Raw genomic sequence first — 21,982 nt, forward strand, 5'->3', positions numbered from 1 at the left:
TGAATAATAAATAATACTAATACTGATGTCCTAGCCCTTACCCAGCAGTTTTCAGACTTTGTCCTGCAAAGCAGCTGATTAAACGGAGCATGTTTGAAGTGGTCTCTTTGAAGTTGCTCACCTAACAAAGGGACCCAAACATAGAAGTTATCCTTGGAGATCAAGGTGCTGCATCAAACTGTACCATCTTGACAACTGTAATGACATCAATGGACAAAAAGTTTCCACCAAGTGACTTACCTGAAACATGTATGTACTCTGCTGGCTGTCATGTAAGAGATGGAGCTTGTGCCTTCTTCTCATGCTGTTATTCACCATCAGCTAACAAATCTTAAATATTCATGTTAATTTGCAGAAACTGCATTAAGAGTTTCCAGGTTCTCTTATCTTATAATAAAGGGAAAATACCTAAAGAGAGTGTTTCAGAACTGGCTGCATGATTGGGGTTTTTTTTTGGCAAACTTTCTAAAAATTTCATTAGAAAGGAGATTTAAGCTGTGGGGCTTTTGTTTTGTTTTTTAACTGGATATCAACTTTTGTAAAAATAGATAATATCCCAATTCTAGTCAGCCCAAGTCTAGCATGTCATGTTCAAGCAAAGTTACAGCTATATAGTTGAAAAAAATAGATATTTTTATTAAATAAGTTTTCTTCTGCAGGCTGATGTGTTGTCTTATGTTGAAAGAACTGGTGTAGGTGCTGACTAAACTTTCCACTTGTTTAAAAACACTGTAGTAGTATGAATCAGAATAAAGATTTTTCATGCTGCGATCTCAAATTATAGGCAGAAATATATAGCATCATAGATTACCTATATTAAAAATGTACAGTGTCAAATTTGGTTGCATTTGTGCAACAAGAAATAAGTGTTTGAGTTGTATGTGTGCAGATTAAAGGATGATTTTTAACTGGCTGCATTCACCCATGCAAGCAACCTTAATGTAACTGAGAATGCTCTGTCTGGTTTTGGTTCACAAAAATAAATAACTTTTTTAAAAATAATTTCTCTTAAAAGCAGCTGCAACGTTTATTTTATAGACCAAAAAAATTAAGCCCACCCCCATCATACACACACACATATAGAAAAGGCAAGACCATTGTAACCATTCAAGTGAATGACATGGTGGGCAAAACTCCAGGACAGTCATCTCCTCAATACATTACATCTCATTCAACACAGGTAACTCCACTCAAGTACTGGAGTCCATTCTGTTAAAATCTATACTCACACACACCCATACATACACACACACACTCTCTATATGCACAATTTCAGGTCACTTTACTGCATAATTAAAAATAATAATAAAGGTAATGAAAACATTGCAATTATACTCTTACAGCAACAGAGGTCTGAGGCACTCAGGGCAAAGAAGACATTTTCTGGCAAATTTGGTAGTACACAAGTCCAGTTCTATGAAGCACTAACCTGCCTCCCCCACCTAAATCCTGCAGTGCCAAGGGGGCACGAGGGTCTCAAGTACCTCATATGCTTGGGTCTAATGTGGCAACAAATTCACCAGACACCTGGTAAAAGGTGTATTTTATGCCCATGACTGTACGACTGAATGTCTGCACAACTGAATGTCTGCACTGGTTAACTGTTTCTTGCATTACAGTGGTGTAAGACTTGAGTCTGCAATGGGGGCTGAAAATTTTTTCCTTACAATTTAGAAGAAAAAATAAATTCCCTCAGCAGATGTACCAAAGATGCTGGAAAGGAAGCAGGCATGGGAAAAGAAAGGGTAGAGAGAAGAGGCTTTATCAATCCACATTCCTTGACATGACAGTCTCCAGCTCATCAGGAACCATAAACAGAAAATAAAGGGGTGTAGATGCTAACATTACCTACTTTTATACCCAGTCTGAGGAAAAAGGATCAGTTTTCATAGCTGCCCCCCTAAGACTTGCCAAAAGCATGAAACTCACTTAACTGGGGGGGGATGGGGGTGGGGTGGAAGGGGAATAACCTGTTTAAAAAGTACCAAAAGAAAATGAATGCAGCGTTGAAGGTGTTTCATTTTCTCACACTCAGACTTGAGACAGATACTTAGTTCACTCTAAGTCTTGCAAATCCAATACTCCACAGCTACTGTGGATGTACCTTTAAAAAAATGCCCCACAGTTAACACACGCAGGGATCCCATGAATCTTTTTGGTTCTTGCTTCATTCCTTTCCCTAGGCAAGTTTGATACATCAGCTTCACCAAGCTTTAGAATCAGGAGTCTGCTTGCAAATACTGCTTCAATGACAAGCAGCTTATTCCAGGGAGCTGCATATAAGACAGAATTCATTAATTTTGCCTGTAGTAAGGCCACTCTATCATTAACAGTGTGTCACCTACAGTCACAAACCTACAGAGGCCATCAGCAGAGATGAGAACAGAATTAAAGGTAAGGGTAGCCTTCTCTTCGCCAAATGCATGTCTCTCCCTTCTGCCCCCTTCTCAACTGATAAGCAAACAAGGCCCAGCCCACCAGAACAGTATTTGCAGAAGCAGCAGCAGGTCTTTGGCACTAGAAATGCTGAAAATTTCAGGTGCCATTCACATACCAAGAGAAACAGGACACACTGAAGTGGTGAAAAAAACCTGGATCCCAAAATATCAAGTCCCTGTGAGGAAGATTACCCACACTTTTCTAGCTAATGTCAGGCCAGCAAGAGAAGCATTTGTGAGTCTAATTGGAAGAAAGGTGCTGAAGAGAGAACTGAAGAAAAAAGAAAAATATAGCTTGTGTTGTAGGTAGGAGGAAAGCAGGAAATTCTTTAAATTCTTCTCTGCTTTTCCAGACCCCGGGTCAGGTTTCTCAAGATATTCCTCTTACCTGCAATCACTGAGAACAAGTAAGTGATGAAATCTATTCTGTACTCTTAAAAAAATGCATAGTACAGAACTCAAAAAAAAAAAAAAAAAAAAAAAAAAAAAGTACTGTACTGTTCAGATCCACCTGCTCAGTCCAGGATATCACTGAGACATGAAATGAGGACAAACACTGTCCAGCCGCCGGGTCAGGATCTCGCAGCCTGTATCAGTGACCAGAAGGGTGTGCTCAAACTGTGCAGATCTCTTGCCATCCCTTGTTACTGCAGTCCAACCATCAGGCCATGTTTCATCTTGCCAGCCACCTAAAAAAAAACCAAAAACATAAATGATGACTTTCTGACTGGTTATAAGTAACAGAGACCAGCCCTTCACAGAGAAAATAAAAATCTGTCCACGGTACAGCACAGACCCAAGCATCTTACTCTTTCACTATTTATTAATAAACAAGAGTAACCACTTCACCTCTTTTCCTAAAATGCTCACCTTCACAGATCATTGGTTCAATTGTAAATACATGACCTGGCTTCATGACTCCAACTGCTTTGTTTTCTGCAATAAAATAAAATCTGAAGTTAGAAGAAGTGATCCCATCTTAGTAGATTAATCAATCTGTGCCCTAGAAGAATTCAACAGGGACACTGTAAAGTTAAAGAAGCCCCTCAGAAACAACACAGTCATCCATTTTTAATGCTACACTAAGATCCCCCTCACTTCTTTCCTCCTCCCTGTCCCCCAACACTCCCACATTTACTCAAGTGGCTTTCTCAAGTGCTTTCTCTAGAGTTCAACTCCAGTTTTATAAAAACACTGAACAAATGTAATACATGAATGTCTGCAGACTTCTAGGACAATTGTCCAATTAAAAAAAAATCTATTAAAATAAGAAGCCATTAAAATATTCAGAAAAGGCTTAAAACATCTTGTTTGCACTGAACTATTAGCTCCAATAAATTGTCAAAATATGGTAGTGTTTAAGTAATCCCTTGATTCCTTTAATGACAGATATATTCCATATATGACATATATATATATATATATATAAATATATATATATACACTCTGAGTAATGTGGCCATAGTAGCTGTCAGGGTCATAATGCTGTCTTTCTTTAGCTAACATAAAGCAACAGAGAATTTCAAGGCATCCAGGACAATATTCTATTTTTTTTTATGCTATACACAGCAAAACTCTTTATGTGGAGGCACACGAACTGATGCACAGCAGGTCTCTAGGGGTACAGTTTTCCTGAAAAAAGGCTTCAGTTCTTGCCTGTTCAGCACTGAATCTTGGATCTGACTCAGCCTAGCATGAGAGGGCTGGAACAAACTCCAGTATTGCACAGGAAGAGTTAGCTCCAAGCTACCTTACTTACTGTAGACAATTTGCATAAATTCTTACATACAGATTCCCCATCCCCTACTCTATTTAAGTAAATCTATTGAACTGTCTAAATCACCTAGATACTTCAAAACTCTCAGATATCAAGCTGACACAACAGCAATCAGAATATTTTTTTTTCACTTAAATGGCCTCATCACTATCCCCCCCATCATCTGCTGGTATTTCTCTCAACACTTAAATGCAAGCTTCTGGTCTTCTGAATCTGAAGAAATTTCATCCTTTATTCTCTCCATTTTCTGTGAAAAGCTAATTTGATGACTGTCAGACAACATGCTACTTTATTAGAATATATACAAGAAGCAAATTGGGGGCATCCCTTGCAAACCACTTGTTGTCTACAGGACAACCCAAAGGGAACAAATACTCACTGGCATAATGTGGCACATTAGGGGCCGTATGGAAAAGTTTATGGATTCCATGCCCACAGTAGCTCCGAACCACTGAAAATCCATTTGCTTGAGCATGTTTCTGAATAATGTTTCCCAGTTCTCTGTACCGAACACCAGGCTTCACTGCAAAATTAAAGAGTTACAGATGGAAATTTATAGAACTTTCCTTCAACAGAACCATCACACACCACTCAAGGAAGTATCTCTGTAGTACTCATGGCTTGTATGTCCCTCTGTCCAAATGTGCAACTTCCTAGGATCACTTAATCCATAGGATTAAGAGAGAGAGGGGGAAACTATCTTAAAAAGGAGAAAATGACAGAGAAAGATAGCAACTTTCTCACAAGAACACTGCTTACTTCCTTTCATGTGCACAAATATTAAAAGCATGTTCAAGTTGGAAAATAAAGGCAACAAAAGACTTTCTAAGTACTTGGTAACTTTTCATATCCAGACTTGTTTCAAAAATTGTATTAACTATATTTTAGTAAGCACTTATCTCTCTACTACTTATTATATGCGAAGGACTAAGAAGTGGAAAAAAAGCCATTCTTTGCTTTTCAAAAAAATATTTTGTTCTTCAAGTTCTCTAAACTACTCAGATCAAGAATGTCTTATCTAGTCGTCCAAAAAGGCTGTTTCCACATAAATATCATCATATATGGATCAGCTCAGCATCAACTAAGTTTTCCTTTTTAACCCAGATTTCAACTAAAAGTTGCAACCACCACCCACAAAACTGCCTTTTGAAGAACCATGGTGTTATACAATATACCAGCATACATCATCTGCAAGTGACACACATGAACACTTCCACGCTCTACACCAACAGGCACTCCTAGGTAATAGCAAATAAGAGCACTTAGGTTTCAGAACCAAAACCCACATGCTTCAGGCCCTAGCCAGAGCTTTTTACCTGCATCAATGGCTTGCATTAGGCACTCATAAGTCGTTTGGACAAGCCTTTTTGCACCCTCATCAACTTCTCCAACATAAAAGGTCTCATTCAGATCTCCATGGTAGCCATTACGATAGACAGTAATATCCACTGCAAAGAACACCAAATATATTTTAATATGTTAGCACTCAAGAACAGGACACAGTGCTCCAGGTGGGGTCTCACAAGAGCAAGGGGAAGAATTCCCTCCTTTGACTGCTGTCTGTGCTTCTTTTGATGCAAGCCCAGGACACAGTTGGCTTTCTGGGCTGTAAGCACACACTGATGGCTCATGTTGAGCTTCTGGTCCAACAAGGAGAGGCTGAGGGAGCTTGGGGTGTTCAGCCTGGAGAAGAGGAGGCTCAGGGGAGACCTCATCACTCTCTACAACTCCCTGAAAGGAGGTTGGAGCCAGGGGGGGGTTGGGCTCTTTTCCCAGGCAACTCTCAGCAAGACAAGAGGGCATGGTCTCAAGTTGTGCCAGGGGAGGTTTAGGTTGGACATTAGAAAGAATTTCTTTACAGAGGGTGATCAGACATTGGAATGGGCTGCCCAGGGAAGTAGTGGATTCACCATCCCTGGAGATATTTAAAAAGAGACTGGATGTGGCACTCAGTGCCATGGGCTGGTAACTGCAGTGGTAGTGGATCAAGGGTTGGACTTGATGATCTCTGAGGTCCCTTCCAACCCAGCCAATTCTATGATTCTATGATTATCCTCCAAGTATGGAACAACTGGGTCCTAGCCCACAAGTGGAATACTCAGACACTATACTAATGCATGGATCAGGGCAAAAGAAATATAAAAATCTAAAAGTGGAGCAAATTTCTGAAATTTCATTAAATGCACTGATTAGTTTAAATATGCAAAGAGCAGAGGTTAATTGGTAAATTAGAAAATTGCCTCTAAAGAAGGTTTTCCAACCATGTTGTCTGCTAGTGAAACCTCACCTTACCACATGGTTTAACTGCATGGGAGGTAGAAATGTTAAAGTCTATTTTTCATAGCACTTACCATTAACAATATCTCCCTCCTGCAATGGCCTCCTGTCAGGAATTCCATGGCAGATCACTTCATTCACTGACGTACAGCATGACTTAGGGAAATTGTAATAATTCAGAGGGGAAGGATAGCAATTCCTTGCAATACAAGCCTAATTTAGAAAACATAATTTACACTTTACATTAGGAAATTTTGTACAAATTAAAACCATAAGAACAACAGGCTCACAGTAAGAAATATAGGTTGAAAAGCAGTGCAGTTGAATTTCTTACAAGGAAGAAAATAAAGCTACTTTACTTTTGTTTCTACTGATTTTTATGTTTAACTACTAATGCTGAAATACTAAGGTTTAAAACACTGCCTGGCAATATTCAGACAGTAAAATAATAGAGTAATTTTCAATTACTGCTCTTAAGTACCTGGTCTAAAACCAAGTAATTAAGTTAAGTAACTTTTGCAAAACACACAAGCTAGACAAAATAACATTTAGCAACAGTCTTTCACCCCTAGTTTTAAATTCTTAAGTTGCTTCCTTTGCACTCACTGTGATGTTTTGGGGGATTTTTGCAAAATTGACACATACATTTTATCTATATTTATATACATGCATAATACACACTATCTGACATAGTGAGCAACTCTAGAATAATACTGAATAATATAATAAATAATATTGAAATAATTTTATTTTAAATGTTATCTAACATATTAATATATTCCAATATAAAATATATACTTTTATATAGATGTAAGCATATATTTAAGTAAATATAAAAATTATTTTTAAATATAATAGTGTTTTTAAATGGCAAAGAACCTATTGAGTGTATCAGTCAGAATCAACAATGCCAAGACGTTCCAGAAACTGTTGAGGAATGGTAACACCATTTTAACTATGAGTTGTTCGTATCAGACATTGTACATAAGCAAATAATTTAGTATTTAATGGATTTCAACAGAAACCTCCAACCTAATCAAACAAGAGTAAGTTCCTTACATTCTTGGCTCAAGAGCTGTATACGTAGGTATAAAAAACAGCCACCAAAAGCTCTCTTAACAAACTTAACTATGCCACAATTGTTGCCTTTCTGACAGTGCACAGAAGTATCCTCAATTATCAGTTCACATGCCTTATAGAGAAGAGAATAAAGAAAAATTTAAATTACACAGTTCAAATACCTGTGAATAGTTAAGCCAGGAAAACACCTGAACATACATTTCAGTTACTTTGCTGAACTGGAGTTTCAGTTCACCTGACTGAAAAAACACTGTGTTTCAATCCTCTCAGGCTCCTGATTCTGACAAATAATTAAACTTCTTCTTCTGTACATCTTAACCAACAAAACAGAACACACAAATTCCATGGCCTGCATATGATGTTCTTTATATAATTGTATCTGTGCAGCACAATGGGGTTAGAAGAAAGAAGATTATGTGATGTTAACTGAGAAAACAGGCAGAGAAACTCAGAGGGAATCTGAACCTGGAAATCACAGAAGGAGCTGATACAGAGAGAAGCCCAGGAGTTCCTAAATTGTGGCTCATTTTAAATCAACCACTGCACTTTAAGGCATTTCTAACATCTACACAATCACTTGGGAAAGGGTTCAAAATACAGAACAGGAATTCATACAACAACAAAGATTATAATTGAAAAAACAGAGAGATAGAAGAAAGCACTTATAAACACCAGGCAAACAATAAAATAACCTTACTAAATGGACAGCATGATCAATTTCTTCAGTAGTTACACCTGCTTTCACCATCATGGCAGCAACATCCAATACTTCTCTAGCAAGCTGAAAATGAAACAAAAGTACTGATTTTAAAAAAGACCAAGACTATTATTAGAAAGCTGACAACCCCTTTGCTACAGCTACATTGAGATTGCTTAGGAAAGTTGGGTAGACTTGGGCTCTAGAAAGACCTAAAGATGCTTACAGGTTATATTAGCAAGTCAGTTCTGTGACATTTGCAAATACCCTAATTCAGATTTGAACCACAAAGTCACTGAATGCCAAATGTAAACCAGACTATATAAATACATTTCCAAGTTTGACTTTATGCACAGGAAGTGATTACAAGTCAACCACTCATTTTCAAAAACTGTTCGGGATGGGGCTCTGGTTTGGTTCTGCTTTTTAGTTTTTACTTAGTACTCTAGGAGAGGAAAAAGTTCCGTTCTTATTTATGCACTATAAACTATATTCATGGTGGTAACAGTGGTAACAGTGTTTCAGCCACAAATTATCCCACTAGTAACAACACAGCCACATAATAATAAAAATCATCTTTCTGCTGGCAAAATAGCAACTGTCAACTGAGAGACAAGGAGAGAGAAACCAAGACAATATTAACACTGCCAAACTATTTTCTGATGCTCAGAAGTGGTTTGAAAGTCTGTATTCCCATATGTGCTGGCACCAAGTGGTAAAATCATTTTGGGGTTTTTAAAGAATAAAGGCACATAGTAACCAAAAAACAGAAAACTCCTTACCCTACAGACTACTCGCATCCCTTCTATGTCTTCTGAGGAGAGTATTTTTATTTGAGAGGTTCCTTTTAAAGCCTGTTCTGATTCAGACATTCCTGGGGGGGTGGGGGGAAGAAGGAAGAGAAAAAAAATTTAAAAAAAACAACAAAAAACCCACCACATTAAATGGAGTAGCAATTGCTACATTAGTCAAACCAAGGAATTTATTTAGCTTACCAATGGCAATAAAAGTATGTACTTTTTCAGAGACTGAAGTAACAAACCCACCAAGTCATGGCATTATCATTTTAATCCAGATTAAATTTAATTCAATTCATAAACCTTTTACAATATTGTCATGCCCATATGTGCTCAGGATGCCCATTCATTTAAAGCATAAAACTATGATGTCATTAGTCAAAACACAACCTTAAAAAATATATTTAAATTGAAATTATTTTATTAATACAAAGTACTATTTTTTCTTTGCTGCTTTGGAGAGCAAAAATAGCAATATATAATAGTCAGAGTCATAAAGTATAATATAGGCTTATTAATATCAATACTTATACTATTGCAACTAGTGAAAACATGCCAATTCTTGCTACCAGGTTATGTAGCCCAGTTTTATAGCTGAATGACCCCCTAAAAGACAGCATTTGTGCTGTTTAAATATTCACATTCTGTAAGGAATAACTAAAGAATGGTTGAAGGTTTCAAAATAATTCTAATAGACTTTCTAGCAGCTTCTCTGAGAAATGCAAAGGACCAATAAGAGGGGGAAACTACCAAAACAAATCAATAAGGAAGTAATTTTGAACGCACTATGTCCAAGTCCAAAAACAGCTGGAATTCATCTCAGCTTTGGAGGTTGCTTACTGCAGTTTTGTTTGGTTTTGTTACTTTATAACATTTCCAACAGATACACTCATGGCATTGAGAATGGCTTAGCAGACTTCACCTATGACAGACAACTTATTGCTGTTTGTTATGGAGTTAATCACAGGAAAAGGACTTGCATGGCATTTAACTTTCCATCCATGAGCACTTCTGAAAGATAATGCATTACAAATTTTGGACTTAAAAAAAAAACAAACAAAAAACCCAAAACAAAGGAACAGCGTGGCCAGCAGGTCCAGGGAAGGGATTCTGCCCCTGTACTCAGCACTGGTGAGGCCACAGCTTGAGTTCTGTGTCCAGTTCTGGGCCTCTCAGCTCAGGAAGGAGATTGAGGTGCTGGAGCAGGTCCAAAGGAGGGCAACTGGGCTGGTGAAGGGACTCGAGCACAGATCCTATGAGGAGAGGCTGAGGGAGCTCGGGGTGTTCAGCCTGGAGAAGAGGAGGCTCAGGGGAGACCTCATCACTCTCTACAACTCCCTGAAAGGAGGTTGGAGCCAGGGGGGGGGTTGGGCTCTTTTCCCAGGCAACTCTCAGCAAGACAAGAGAGCACAGTCTCAAGTTGTGCCACGGGAGGTTTAGGTTGGATATTAGAAAGAATTTCTTCATGGAGAGGGTGATCAGGCATTGGAATGGGCTGCCCAGGGATGTAGTGAATTCTCCATCCCTGAGAAGACTGGAGACTGGATGTGGCACTCAGTGCCATGGGCTGGTAACTGCAACGGTGGTGGATCAAGGGTTGGACTTGATGATCTCTGAGGTCCCTTCCAACCCAGCCAATTCTATGATTCTATGAAAACAAAGCAAAACAAAAAAAAAAAAACAAAAAAAAACCCCCAACCAAACAAAAAAAAAAAAAAAAAATCACACAAAAAAACCAAACGTGGGTTTTTTTATTAACCAATATTCCTGAAAAATTTAATGTGGGAGGAGAAGTAGAAAGAGAAAACCAGAAAGAAGATTCCTTTCTCCAGTATCTCCTTCATGGGTTTTTTTTTTCCATTAAAAGAAAAGCAGTGAACAAACAAAACACACTGTAACTATAATTTGTTTCAAATTACCTAGGGGGTGATCAGCATAATCTGGTCTTTGAATGTAGCTTGGCACAGGTCTTGTTGGTGTCTAAATAAATCATAGTCAAAGCTGGTTAGGTTGCAAGAATATTACAGTCATAAATATTATAACAGCTCTAAAATCTAAGACTCACATCCAAAATTAAGCTATTAAACTATGCCTAATTCCAGTTAAGAAAAGCTTGTGAAATATCTAAGCACTCCAAAACAGTTCCATTTTTCATTTCTCAAAGATTCTCCTCTTCCTTTTTATTGCTTTCATATTAGACAACCTCTAGAAGCCAACTTCACAGCTTTCTAAAAATCAAATTTTGAAACTGGTTTTATAACATATTATCCCTGCTATATTGCAGTGTTTATTCTGCTACATTCCAGACTTCCAAATTCATCCTTGCTCTCCCTGATTATTGGCATCTATTAAGAAGACTGTTGCTTCTAATCATCACCCAAGCCATTAGCACTTTTTTTCATTATAGTTTCATTTGCATCAATCCTAGAGCAGAAGTCAAGAAAGCAAATGTTCAGTGGCAACACTACTAAATTACTTGGCCAGTGACTTATCCAAAACACCCTTCCATCAATCACACCAACAAACACACAGGCTCAGGCTCTGTTAATGAGGTTCTTTGATGAGCCTGTAATAGATGGAGAAGACTGAACAGGATGCCACAGGGGCAGCATTTCTAGCACAGGCCAGTGAGAAGAGACACATGTAAATAAAATGCCATTATTCCTGTAAAAACTGTGTCTTACGTGTTGCAGCTACTTACAAGAGACTCAGCTGAAAGCAAAAGTACAAGACAGAAAATCACCTCTATCCTGGCCCAAACCAGGACATATCCCATGTACAAACTTCTACCTATTTAATAATACAGCTGTACTGATTGTCATCTTCTAAACCCACCTTCCACAGCTAGAAGATGTTACTGACTTCAGTTAGCTAGAGACTGCTATAACCTCTGCTCCCTCAGAGCTGCCCATCAGCTTACCTCAATCCATTTACACAAAATAACAGAAACCCATTTATTTAAATTCTAAATTAATTCACCTCAATTTTTTTCTGAAACAGACTATTTCATTATTGGTGGGAACAGTGAACAGCTGACTTTATCTGAATTAGCAGCAGTTTTTTGCAGACTGCAGCAGTGCTGGAGTAGAGAATGCCACCTTTTTCTTACTCACCAGTGGATAGTGTGGCCTGAGTTTACCAGTATATCTGTAACCAGACCAGGGATTTGTGTTCACATCACCTTCCAGTGTCCAAGAGGAAGCTTCACGCTTGGCTTTCTCATCTTCTGAAAAGACAAAACAATACCCCAGCAGCAAAATCAGTTCCTACTAAGAATAAGAACTGTGGAGACCCAAAAGTGACACAGAAGTATGCATGTCTAGATTTTACTCTTTTTGATGTTTTAAGATACTTCTATATGCAAGTGTAGGTGGCAGTTACCATTTTGTACTGCCCTTAAGTTTTTCACATTCAAAATTTGTTTCTTGCAAACTCTATTCAGTAGCAGACTGGGGAATGTCAGGGCAGCATTACTGAATGCAGGAACAAAGTGTAGTAATTACTTAAGTAGGTCTTCCTCTGTACTTCTGTGTTTGTTTTCAGTCCTGCAAAAAAGCATATTTCTAAAGAAGCATTCATTACCCCTTCAATTAACACTCTTGCACTATAGATGAATCCTCCTTTTCTGTGATTCCTCTTAGTGACAGAAATGACCTAAGGTGAGAAGAAGGGTGTCCAGCTGTTAAATTTCTACACAGAGAGCCTGATACTCCCCCAGACCTAATGGAGAGAGTGAAGGTGCTGCTGCTTCTGCACTCCAGGATAAGCAGTGCATGCACCTTACAAGATAGTCCCAAACTGCTGGAGGTTCCCAGATCTCTCAGTCTTATGAAATCAGTGTCTGACTGACTTCATTCACAAATAACAATCTTAACAGGGTAGATACTGAAGGTGTTTCAATGAAAGATTGAAGCAGGTAGATCATGAGCATGAAACAAAAGGAAATAAATTTACTCAGAAAGAGGTGGCAAGGTGCAAGAGCACAGTAGCATTAATTTTTAACTTGTAACCTGATAAGTTTGTTGTCTCTTTTTATGTCTTACACAAATGACAGGATGGCAAAAGGTGTACACAGCAAGCCCCAAGTTCCTCAGAGTCTCTGTGGCTGATATCCGAGACATCTGCTTACATGACGATCAGTTGAGATGAACCAATGAAGAAGTAACACTTTAAATATCCAAAGTTTTAATGAAGCAGTATCCTACATCATCCTCTTGAGAAGCTTCAGTAGTTTATTGCATTGAGGTCTTGAGGGCTAGCAGAACCCAGCCTACTCAGCTTGAGGTTTAGCAGTTACTCAGGCAGCAAGATGATGATGGATTTATTTTAGTGGTATCACAAAAAATTTTGCTGTCAGACAGCACCAGCATTAGAAGAATGCACCAGGAAAATACTGGAATTACTAACAAAGTAATGCAGGTGCAAAATAAAAGGAAACAGAAAGAGAGTGTGAACTAGAAGACCCCTGGCACAGGCAGGCAGAGGGAAAATATTTGTAACTGTCTGTGCTACTCCAGCCTATTAACCATGTAACATTTAGTATGGAAAAATGAGTTTTATTGGGTTGTAGAAAAAGAGGTAGAGGAATTGAAGTCTTGACTTTCTGCCATACCACTTAATTTTTAATCCCACTTCATTTTAAGCAGGGCCTGATGAAGTTGAGTGGGGGGAGGCAAGGGAGGCAGAACTAGGCTCTGCTCTCCAGTTCTGTTTGTTCAGTTCTCAATTTATGGATTATTTTTACTACTTAGATAAGGGAGATTCTACCAGTATTTCTGTGCAAGAGTTTCCAGTGGTAACTAAGGCATAAAGATGGCCTTATCACCTTCTGCTAAACTTAGCAAAATCCTAGATGTGATACATTCTCTTATTAACCACTGCATCAGAGCACAAAAGTATTTTTTTCTGAAGTGGAACAACCCCAATGTACAGAACAGCTGCACTTTGACTGGCTTGCCTGCATTCCAGCAAGTATCTGATCACAGGGACTCCACAAGAACCTTCTCCACATTACTGCCTTTTACTACATCAGACATCAAAATATTAATATGGACTAAGCCTGGCAGTGCCTTATAATAATGCTTTATTATTCTCCTTGCTTTATATTTCAGCACAACAATTCCTCTTTTCATATACACAGAAATGTAGCACAAGGAATGTTTCATTCAAATACAACAGGGAACAGAAACAAGAGATTTCTGTACCACTGTCTCTGAAATTTTCCTTAGATCTTTAGATTACAAGGAACTTGACAAAATTTTACATAGGAGGAATACAGTGCTAGGTATCTTGGAAAAATCCATACTGTTCTTAGACAGAGCATCATAGAACAGCTGGAAGGGACCTCTGGAGGGCCCAACCCTCTGCTCAAACAGGAACACCTAGAATCAGCTGCACAAGATAAAGCAAATTCAAAACAATATTAAAAGGGATTTTAAAAAAATTCCACTTACTTGCTTTCTTGTGTAATAACTTGTGAGTGGCCCAGCTTCCTTTAAAGCATTCCTAGAATTGCAAACAAAATACATACATTTTTTTAAGTAGCATTATCCTAGACAGACATGCCATCCCCAGAAAAGCAACTGTATTTTAAAATAAAACTAAGACAGATTTTATGAACCCTTGTAGAAACATGCAGTAAATCCCACTGTAGCTGCTAGTCTTAACAACAGAAAATACTACATTCAACAGCTTACCAGCAAAAAAAGGCACAAAGCATAACCAATCACCCATCACAGTGAGACAAGCTAATCTAATCCAATCCTATTAACTAAATATTATCCCTTTATCATTTTAATAAGTAACTAAATGCTAGTCTTGCTCCAGGTTGGCTGAAACACTATATTGTTCATGGAAACAGAGAGATAAGAGTAGTTCTCCTCTATCTCCATGCAAAATCTTACAGTATTGCAGCCAGCAGGGTGGTCCTCCCCTGCCTCCTATCCACCTCCTGCTAATTGCATCCTTTCTACCTCTTTCCCCAGCACAGGAAAGCAACAGAGACCAACCCACTGACCACAGGGGACCAAAAGGATGAGATTAAACAGAAGGAAGAGTGAGGTCTCCTGAACTGGAATTAAAAAATTAAGTAGAAAAAAAAAGTAGAGAGAAAGGTGGAAGGGAAATAATGAAAAAAGTGAATGGGAAGGGATTTGTCTTTTTCTCTGCTTCCCCAGAAGAAATAGAGCAGTTCATGTGAGGAACAATGAATCAGCAAAGGAGCAGATGGAAATGGCTAGAAGCTGAAGAAAATAAAGATTAAGGAAAGACATTTTAAAAAGGAGAGATTTAAGTACAAAGGCTGCAGAAGACAGCATTGAAGATGATCTTTTATGGTGCTAATTAGGAAATTACTTGGGTCTTATAGCAGAAAATCTGAATCAATGACTATATGCACTCAAAACAACCATTAGGAAACAGCCAATTCCAGTCATTTACAATAACAGCTGAATTTCTGAAGAGGCAGGAAGCAAACTGTTTATTTATTTAATTTATTTATTAAGCACTACTAATGCTGAATCATCACCATAAAACTACAATCCAGAGCCAACAACTGAATCAATGTCATGTATACAACACTCAGCCAGTCCAAGACAACCAATCTGTAAATCAAGCCTGACCTAAGACATTCTACCCCTGTTCCATGGTTGCTGTTGAGCAGCCTCAGCTGTCTGCTGCTGTAGAGCCAAATTTTCTCATTAGCTTTGCAAACAATAGTAATCAAATTGTATCCCCCAGAGCAAAGTGGTGCCAGAAGTTTGCCAGCCTTCCAAGAGACCAGCACAATTTCCCTTATTACCCAACCAGATGTTTGTTGCCTTCTAGGATGCCACATACTTGAAGCCACCACATTCTCTGGGCTGTCACTCAACATACCTTGGTGCTACAGAATGGTTTGGGCTACAAGGGGCTTGGAAACCAGCACTTCAGGTTACCAGAGAAAACATTTTTTTGAACAAGTATGAGAAGGTTTTACTTTCACTCCTGTATAACCCACTGCATGCACAGACCCTTGTGCTGCACTATTTATCAGTTTTAGGTTGGAGAGCTGGGAGAGAAAGAGCAGGTTTTAACTGAGGGCTATTTTAAGAAAAAATAAAAACATAAAAACCCTATTTCTAGGACATTAGAAGCACTAGTATGGTTTCAATCCCTTTTAAACACCAGACCTCTGTTCTAAAGCAGAAGAAGGATTGCACATCAAAGGAGTCTGATGAGCTACCAAGCCTGCAAATCTATAATTCACTTCTTGGGATAGAAAGGAGCATTTGGAGAAAGACAAACACATCAGCTGTGGCAATTACTAGGTGTAATTCATTCTCTCCTTCCTCATGAAATTTTGGGGTGTATTCTCCAGTGTCATTCCTTCCTCACATGCCAACAGTCTCACCTCTTTGCTAGAAACCAGAAAACACCAGGCAAACACCACACTCCTGGCAGTATCATAACCTAAGAGGCACCATTTGGGCTTTTTATTTCCTGCAGCTGCAAACAACCTAAGAGGATCCCTCATAAGGCTGCCATATGTCTGGGTTTTCCCCACACGTGTTTCACAGATTTTGTTTGCCCTGTTTTTAGAGAAGCAACAGCTCCACCACAACACCTACAGCAGAGATCCAAACAAGCTTCTGTACACCAGGACACCCCAGACACGTGTACTGGATGCACATCAGTCCACTGTAACAAGGAGACAGCACAAATCCAAAGCATTTTTTGTAAGCACAGGCTTGTACACACACAGTGTACAATCAGTAAACATCTCAGCCTTGGTCTGACACTTCTGGATGACACCCAAGGGATATGCTGCACATCCACCTACAACCCATAGATTTTGTGGATCAGCCATATGTTTCCTACAAGCACCAGACTTACCAGGTACACACAGACTGTCTACAACAACTCACAGCACAGGCACTACACTGAACATGCCTGCAGAGCCCTGCCTGGGCAGTTCCAGGGAAAAACACGTCAGCTGCCACCCCACAGGTTGCAGAATCACAGACAGCTCTGGGGACAAAACACTACCAGTGTACCCCTGCACATTGCAAATGCCCTCACCTGCTATATAGCAGACTTCCTGACAAGCCATGGAAGAAAGCCACTCTTTCTCTCCACCCGGGACACTTTTCTGGAGAAAATTCTACTTTTCACTGAGCCTTTTCCTCTCAGACATACTTTGATCTTCCTATTATCACTCCTGCCTCTAACGAGTCTTCCAAGTTCCTATGCCATACACAGATCAGGAGAGAAGATTTTCAATTATTAAATAAACAAAATCCAGGAGAAAATAATATCCATGGTGATTTGTAATCCTTAAATTAAGAATTTTTTTTTTTTTCTGATATGGTTAAAAAAGGAAAATGTGACCTTGTATGGCTATATTTGAAAACATTAATTAGCTTCAAGGGAAAAGTACAAAAGAATAAGATTAATTTGGCTTAATTTTCCTGGAAGACTTCTGGATTATTCACCTCTACATTCAGAAGTTACAGGGGGGTACAGTAATTTATCTCAGGTGACAAACTCGTGTAACACTGTAGTAAGACTCCAAAAGTGAAGGCAAGACAGTGAAAGAAGGTAGCTGGCAGTAACAGTATCTGATTCACTACCTAAATGAAGACCTTACTGGTTAACAGCAGACAGAATCCCTGAGCAGAATACTCTCTGGTTACACCTTGGAATGAAAGAAAAAAGAAAAACAAATAACACTGGGGTTCAACACACCACCTCAGAGCTCCTCCACTGCTCAAAGCCATCTTTAGTCCATCTCCATTACCAGTTCAAAACCACCCTGCTAGACCAGAGCTCAGCTGCCTGTACACCCATGACCTACCAGCACAACTACAACTCAAGACTACAACTGTACTCAGTTGTCAAGGTGCACAACACCCAGAGATTAAATAGTGTTGGCTCAAAGAAATTTCAGAGGATGTCAAATTACTTCAGAGGAGGCATCATCCTGCTGTTGAGTTGTAATCTTTGATATAGAAAGGAGGGAAAAGAAAAATGACCAGAATAATGCCTTTTCTCAAGGAAAGGAGAAACACAAATAATAAACCCACTGGGGAAATCACTTTCCAGACACAATCGACTTGAAAAAGTCCAGTTCTCTACACGTAAGGACAAAAAATAATGTTTAATCTATCTCCTCATTACACTGATACTCTGAGTCCTATACCACCTGCATTGGTATTTCTTAACAAATTGTTTTTTCCAATTTATAACCCTAACACATTGCTCCATACTAATCACCTTTCTGCAGCAGTTCACACTTTTCTCATTTACTTTCAGCACTGAAAAAATAAACTACAAAATTTGAGTCTGCCCAGTGTAAGCACCTGCATACCTGCAGCTAACATTCGATAGGGATGGACTGACTTTATCCTGGGCCAAACTGGGCCACAATGGGCAAGTGCTCTTCAGCACCATGGTCCTGAAGCACTGGTGTTTTCTGTTCCTGCAGCACACAGCTTTGGGGAGCTAAACTAGCACGAAATTTAATACAACTGCTTTTCTTCCATTAAAAGAAAACCCTAAAAACCCCAGAAGTGGCTTACCAAAGAACCAGGGCCAGCCTAATGTCAGAGGGTAGAAACCCTCACTCTTGGAGGAAAGGAATAGGACTGTGCCAGCTATCATGCAGGCTGTGCTGTGAGTGGAATTAACATCCTAGGTCTGCTCAGTAGCTTATCTAACAAGTTACTTATGCATGTAATGCCACATTGGAAACAAAAACTTTAAAAAAAGAGAGAACTTTGCAGGAGTGTCACAAATGCTAACCAGTCCCGTATAGTCACCTGACACTTGCTGGAATCTCAAGAGCAAATTTCACAGAATCATTTGGGTTGGAAAGGATCTTTGAAATCATCAAGTCCAACCCTTGATCCACTACCGCTGCAGTTCCCAGCCCATGGCACTGAGTGCCACACCAGTCTCTTCTTAAAAACCTCCAGGGATGGAGAATCCACCACCTCCCTGGGCAGCCCATTCCAATGCCTGATCACCCTCTCTGGAAAGAATTTCTTCCTAATATCCAACCTAAACCTCCCCTGGCAGAGCTTAGCCAATGCCCTCTTGTCTTACTGACAGCTGCTACAACCAACCTGGCTCCAGCCTCCTTCCAGGGAGTTGTAGAGAGTGAGGTCTCCCCTGAGCCTCCTCTTCTCCAGGCTGAACACCCCCAGCTCCCTCAGCCCTTCCTCACAGGACTTGTGCTGGATCCCTTCACAGCCTCCTTGCTCTTCTCTGGACCTGCTCCAGCACCTCAATCTCCTTCCTGAACTGAGGGGCCCAGAATTGGAGACAGCCTTTAAGACTCCTTTGCCCATCACGTGCTTATTTGGACAGCCAGGTTGTCAGTGGCAGCTGCTCACAGGGCTCCAGCAGATCACTGCAATGAGCCCTGTCCATTTCAGGCACCAGATGATGGGGACAACTGGAACCTCTGGGCAGCCAGTGTTGGACCCTACATAAGGCAGGAAGGGGGATCAAGGTCCTTACTGTAGGGTCCTTATTGTACAGGGACACCAAGAGCATGACATTTTTTCTATGTTATTAAAAATAGGCAGTTATTAATTTCCTTCTCACTTCTGTAACATGTGTCACCCCAAAACCTTCAAAGCACTTTTCATATGGGGAATAACTATGCTTACCTATTTTACTGATCAGGACAGAGAGGCACAGCAAGGAAGAACAACACACCCAAGGTCACTCAGAAGTAGTATGACTCAGATTCCCAGTTAAGTATTTCATTTTCTAGGCAGGACAGCTTTACAAGCATGTCTTCAGTTATCCAGCAGCCCATTTTTACTAGCTAATATATATATTTCTGGTAATTGCCTTTTTTTTCCTTACAACAGGAGCAGATATTTCAAAAGAATTAAACCTAATACATAGAAAACAAGAATCTCTTCATCGTACATAAAATTAAGAGAACTGGGAATGGACCAGAGGGGAGTGAAGATGCTACCAGAATTCCTCACAAAGGATTGTTTGGTCTCTTAACAAATGGTTTTGTCATTACCAATTAATTGTTTGTGCTGCTGATGCATTTGTAACGAGTTTCACATCAGATGGGTCAAAACAGGCAGTAAAGAGCAAATCTTACAAACCAGCTATAAGAACCACATGGCAACCACAGACAGAGAATCTTCAGAACAATTCTGAATTGCAGTCAATCTAATTTAGGATTGACTCCCAGCATCTGGCATCAGAGGCTTGAGGGGAAAGTACCAGAAACGGTACAGTGGGTGTGTGACATGCATGTGGGAAGCTTTCCCTTTAGTCCTATGCAACCCATAACTTATCAGTTTACATCCTGACTGGGGAAAAAAAATCTGTCCAATTAGTAACTTAATCTACCTGATGTGAAAGAATGATTTGGTTAAGTTGATCTAGAAAATGTGAATTATTTTACTGTGAATTATAATCCTGACAATGAAGTTGTCTATGAATTACTCTATGAATAGAACACACATTTCCTCACTGATGCTGACAGAAACTGTACATACAAAAAGTTCAAAGGATTAAGCTATGTATTTTACTATGCATTTTAAGGTAATTTAAAACAAGCCAACATGAACACTCTGACTCAACAGGCATCAAGCAGACTTTTTTATTTAAATTAAGGACCAAACTGTGCTGATAAGTGAGGGCAGCTGAGGCCTACAGAATAGACAGGAGTTGAGGGTGGCTGTGGCCTAACCCAAATCTTTGTTTGGCACCTTTAAACTCAAATACCGAAAGATACTAAAAAAATAAGTAAATGTAAAATTAAAAACAAAAAAGTAAAGCACGAGATCATTTACCCAAAAGGTTGGGTTGTGTTTTTTTATAATGCAAGGAAACAGAAAATCTGTTTTCAGAGCAACAAGTCTCAGGATGTTTTATCAAAGCCGAGCAACTCCATCCACACGCAGCCCAGAGCTGATGCAGACACGGAAACGCAGACTGGAATTTGATGAGCACGTCTCACTCTGTCCCACTAAGCCCTTACTTTTAAAAGGGTTGGGGGACAGAGTGGAGGCAATCAAACCTTCGGGCAGAGAAAAAAAAAACCTCGTGTCTGCCTCATGACCACCGCAGTCCCCCCATTACCTCGGGCCATGAGGGGCAGAAGGGCTCACGCCACACCCGCCACCCATGGTCCAGCACCTTCCCCAGGCTCCGGCCCCCCTCCCATGAAGGGGGGCGAGGGGTTGAGGCACGAAGACTCCTCCCCGAAGGGAACCCCACGGACGGACAGGGAGGCAAAGCCAACCATGAAGAGCCGGGCCGGGCCGGGCCCGGGGGGCAGGCAAGGGGAGCCGACTCTTCCCCGTACCCCCGGCCTAACACTCGCACACCGGTCCCATGTGCTGACTGGAAATCTCATTAGGGCTTTCCACACACACACACACACAAAAATTCAAAAAAAATTTTAAATCCTCCCATAGCTCCTCTCTGAGAAAGGAGAGCGCTCCCCGAGCAGCCCCTCAGAGGAAAACCCGGCCCGCGGCGCGGAGGGAAGGGCAAAGGAACCCAGAGCCAAGCAGGGCGGCGGGAGGCGGGCTCCTCACCTGAGAGCAGAAGTAGGAGCCCTGGATTCCCAGCTTGAGGCAGGTCGGGCACTGCAGTTTGGCCTCGCTGCTGCAGCCCTCCGTCTCGCAGACGCGGGTCTCCACCGCCGCCATGCTGCCGGGCTGCCACAGCCGCGCCGCGGCGGGGGAGGAGCCGCCGCCCGGAGGTGCCGCCGGCTGAGGCGGGCGGGGAGGGGAGGGGAGGGGAGGGGAGAGGAGAGGAGAGGAGAGGAGAGGAGAGGAGAAGAGTGAGTGAGGCAGCCCTGAAAGCCTCCCCTCCGCGCTCCTCCCGCCCTCCCACCGCGCAGACGCCGGGGGAGGTGGAAGCGGAACTTGCCGAGGAGGGTCGGGAGGGGAGA

General features: G+C 40.5%; 1 protein-coding gene across 1 annotated transcript; it reads right to left on the bottom strand.

The window, feature by feature from the left end:
* Nucleotides 1-1,002: 1,002 nt before the first annotated feature.
* On the bottom strand, nt 1,003-21,919 carry METAP1 (methionyl aminopeptidase 1). Its single transcript, XM_071742779.1, has 11 exons — nt 21,624-21,919; nt 14,520-14,571; nt 12,180-12,292; nt 10,986-11,046; nt 9,052-9,143; nt 8,270-8,353; nt 6,567-6,705; nt 5,532-5,663; nt 4,595-4,738; nt 3,309-3,374; nt 1,003-3,127 (listed from the first exon to the last, which is right to left on the bottom strand). The coding sequence occupies exons 1-11, from the start codon at nt 21,735-21,737 to the stop codon at nt 2,967-2,969; spliced, it is 1,158 nt and encodes a 385-aa protein (XP_071598880.1). The 5' UTR covers nt 21,738-21,919; the 3' UTR covers nt 1,003-2,966.
* Between the last annotated feature and the right edge of the window lie 63 nt (nt 21,920-21,982).

Source organism: Heliangelus exortis, chromosome 4 (assembly GCF_036169615.1).
Source record: "Heliangelus exortis chromosome 4, bHelExo1.hap1, whole genome shotgun sequence".
Taxonomy (NCBI): Eukaryota; Metazoa; Chordata; class Aves; order Apodiformes; family Trochilidae; genus Heliangelus; species Heliangelus exortis.

Excerpts from the sequence above, each read along its gene's own strand:
- METAP1 (XM_071742779.1), bottom strand. The coding sequence starts at position 21,737 with ATGGCGGCGGTGGAGACCCGCGTCTGCGAGACGGAGGGCTGCAGCAGC. Across the intron at positions 8,354-9,051 it reads GGATGCGAGTAGTCTGTAGG|CTTGCTAGAGAAGTATTGGA; the intron begins GTAAGGAGTTTT and ends TTTCATTTTCAG. Across the intron at positions 5,664-6,566 it reads GGAGGGAGATATTGTTAATG|TGGATATTACTGTCTATCGT; the intron begins GTAAGTGCTATG and ends TGTTCTTTGCAG.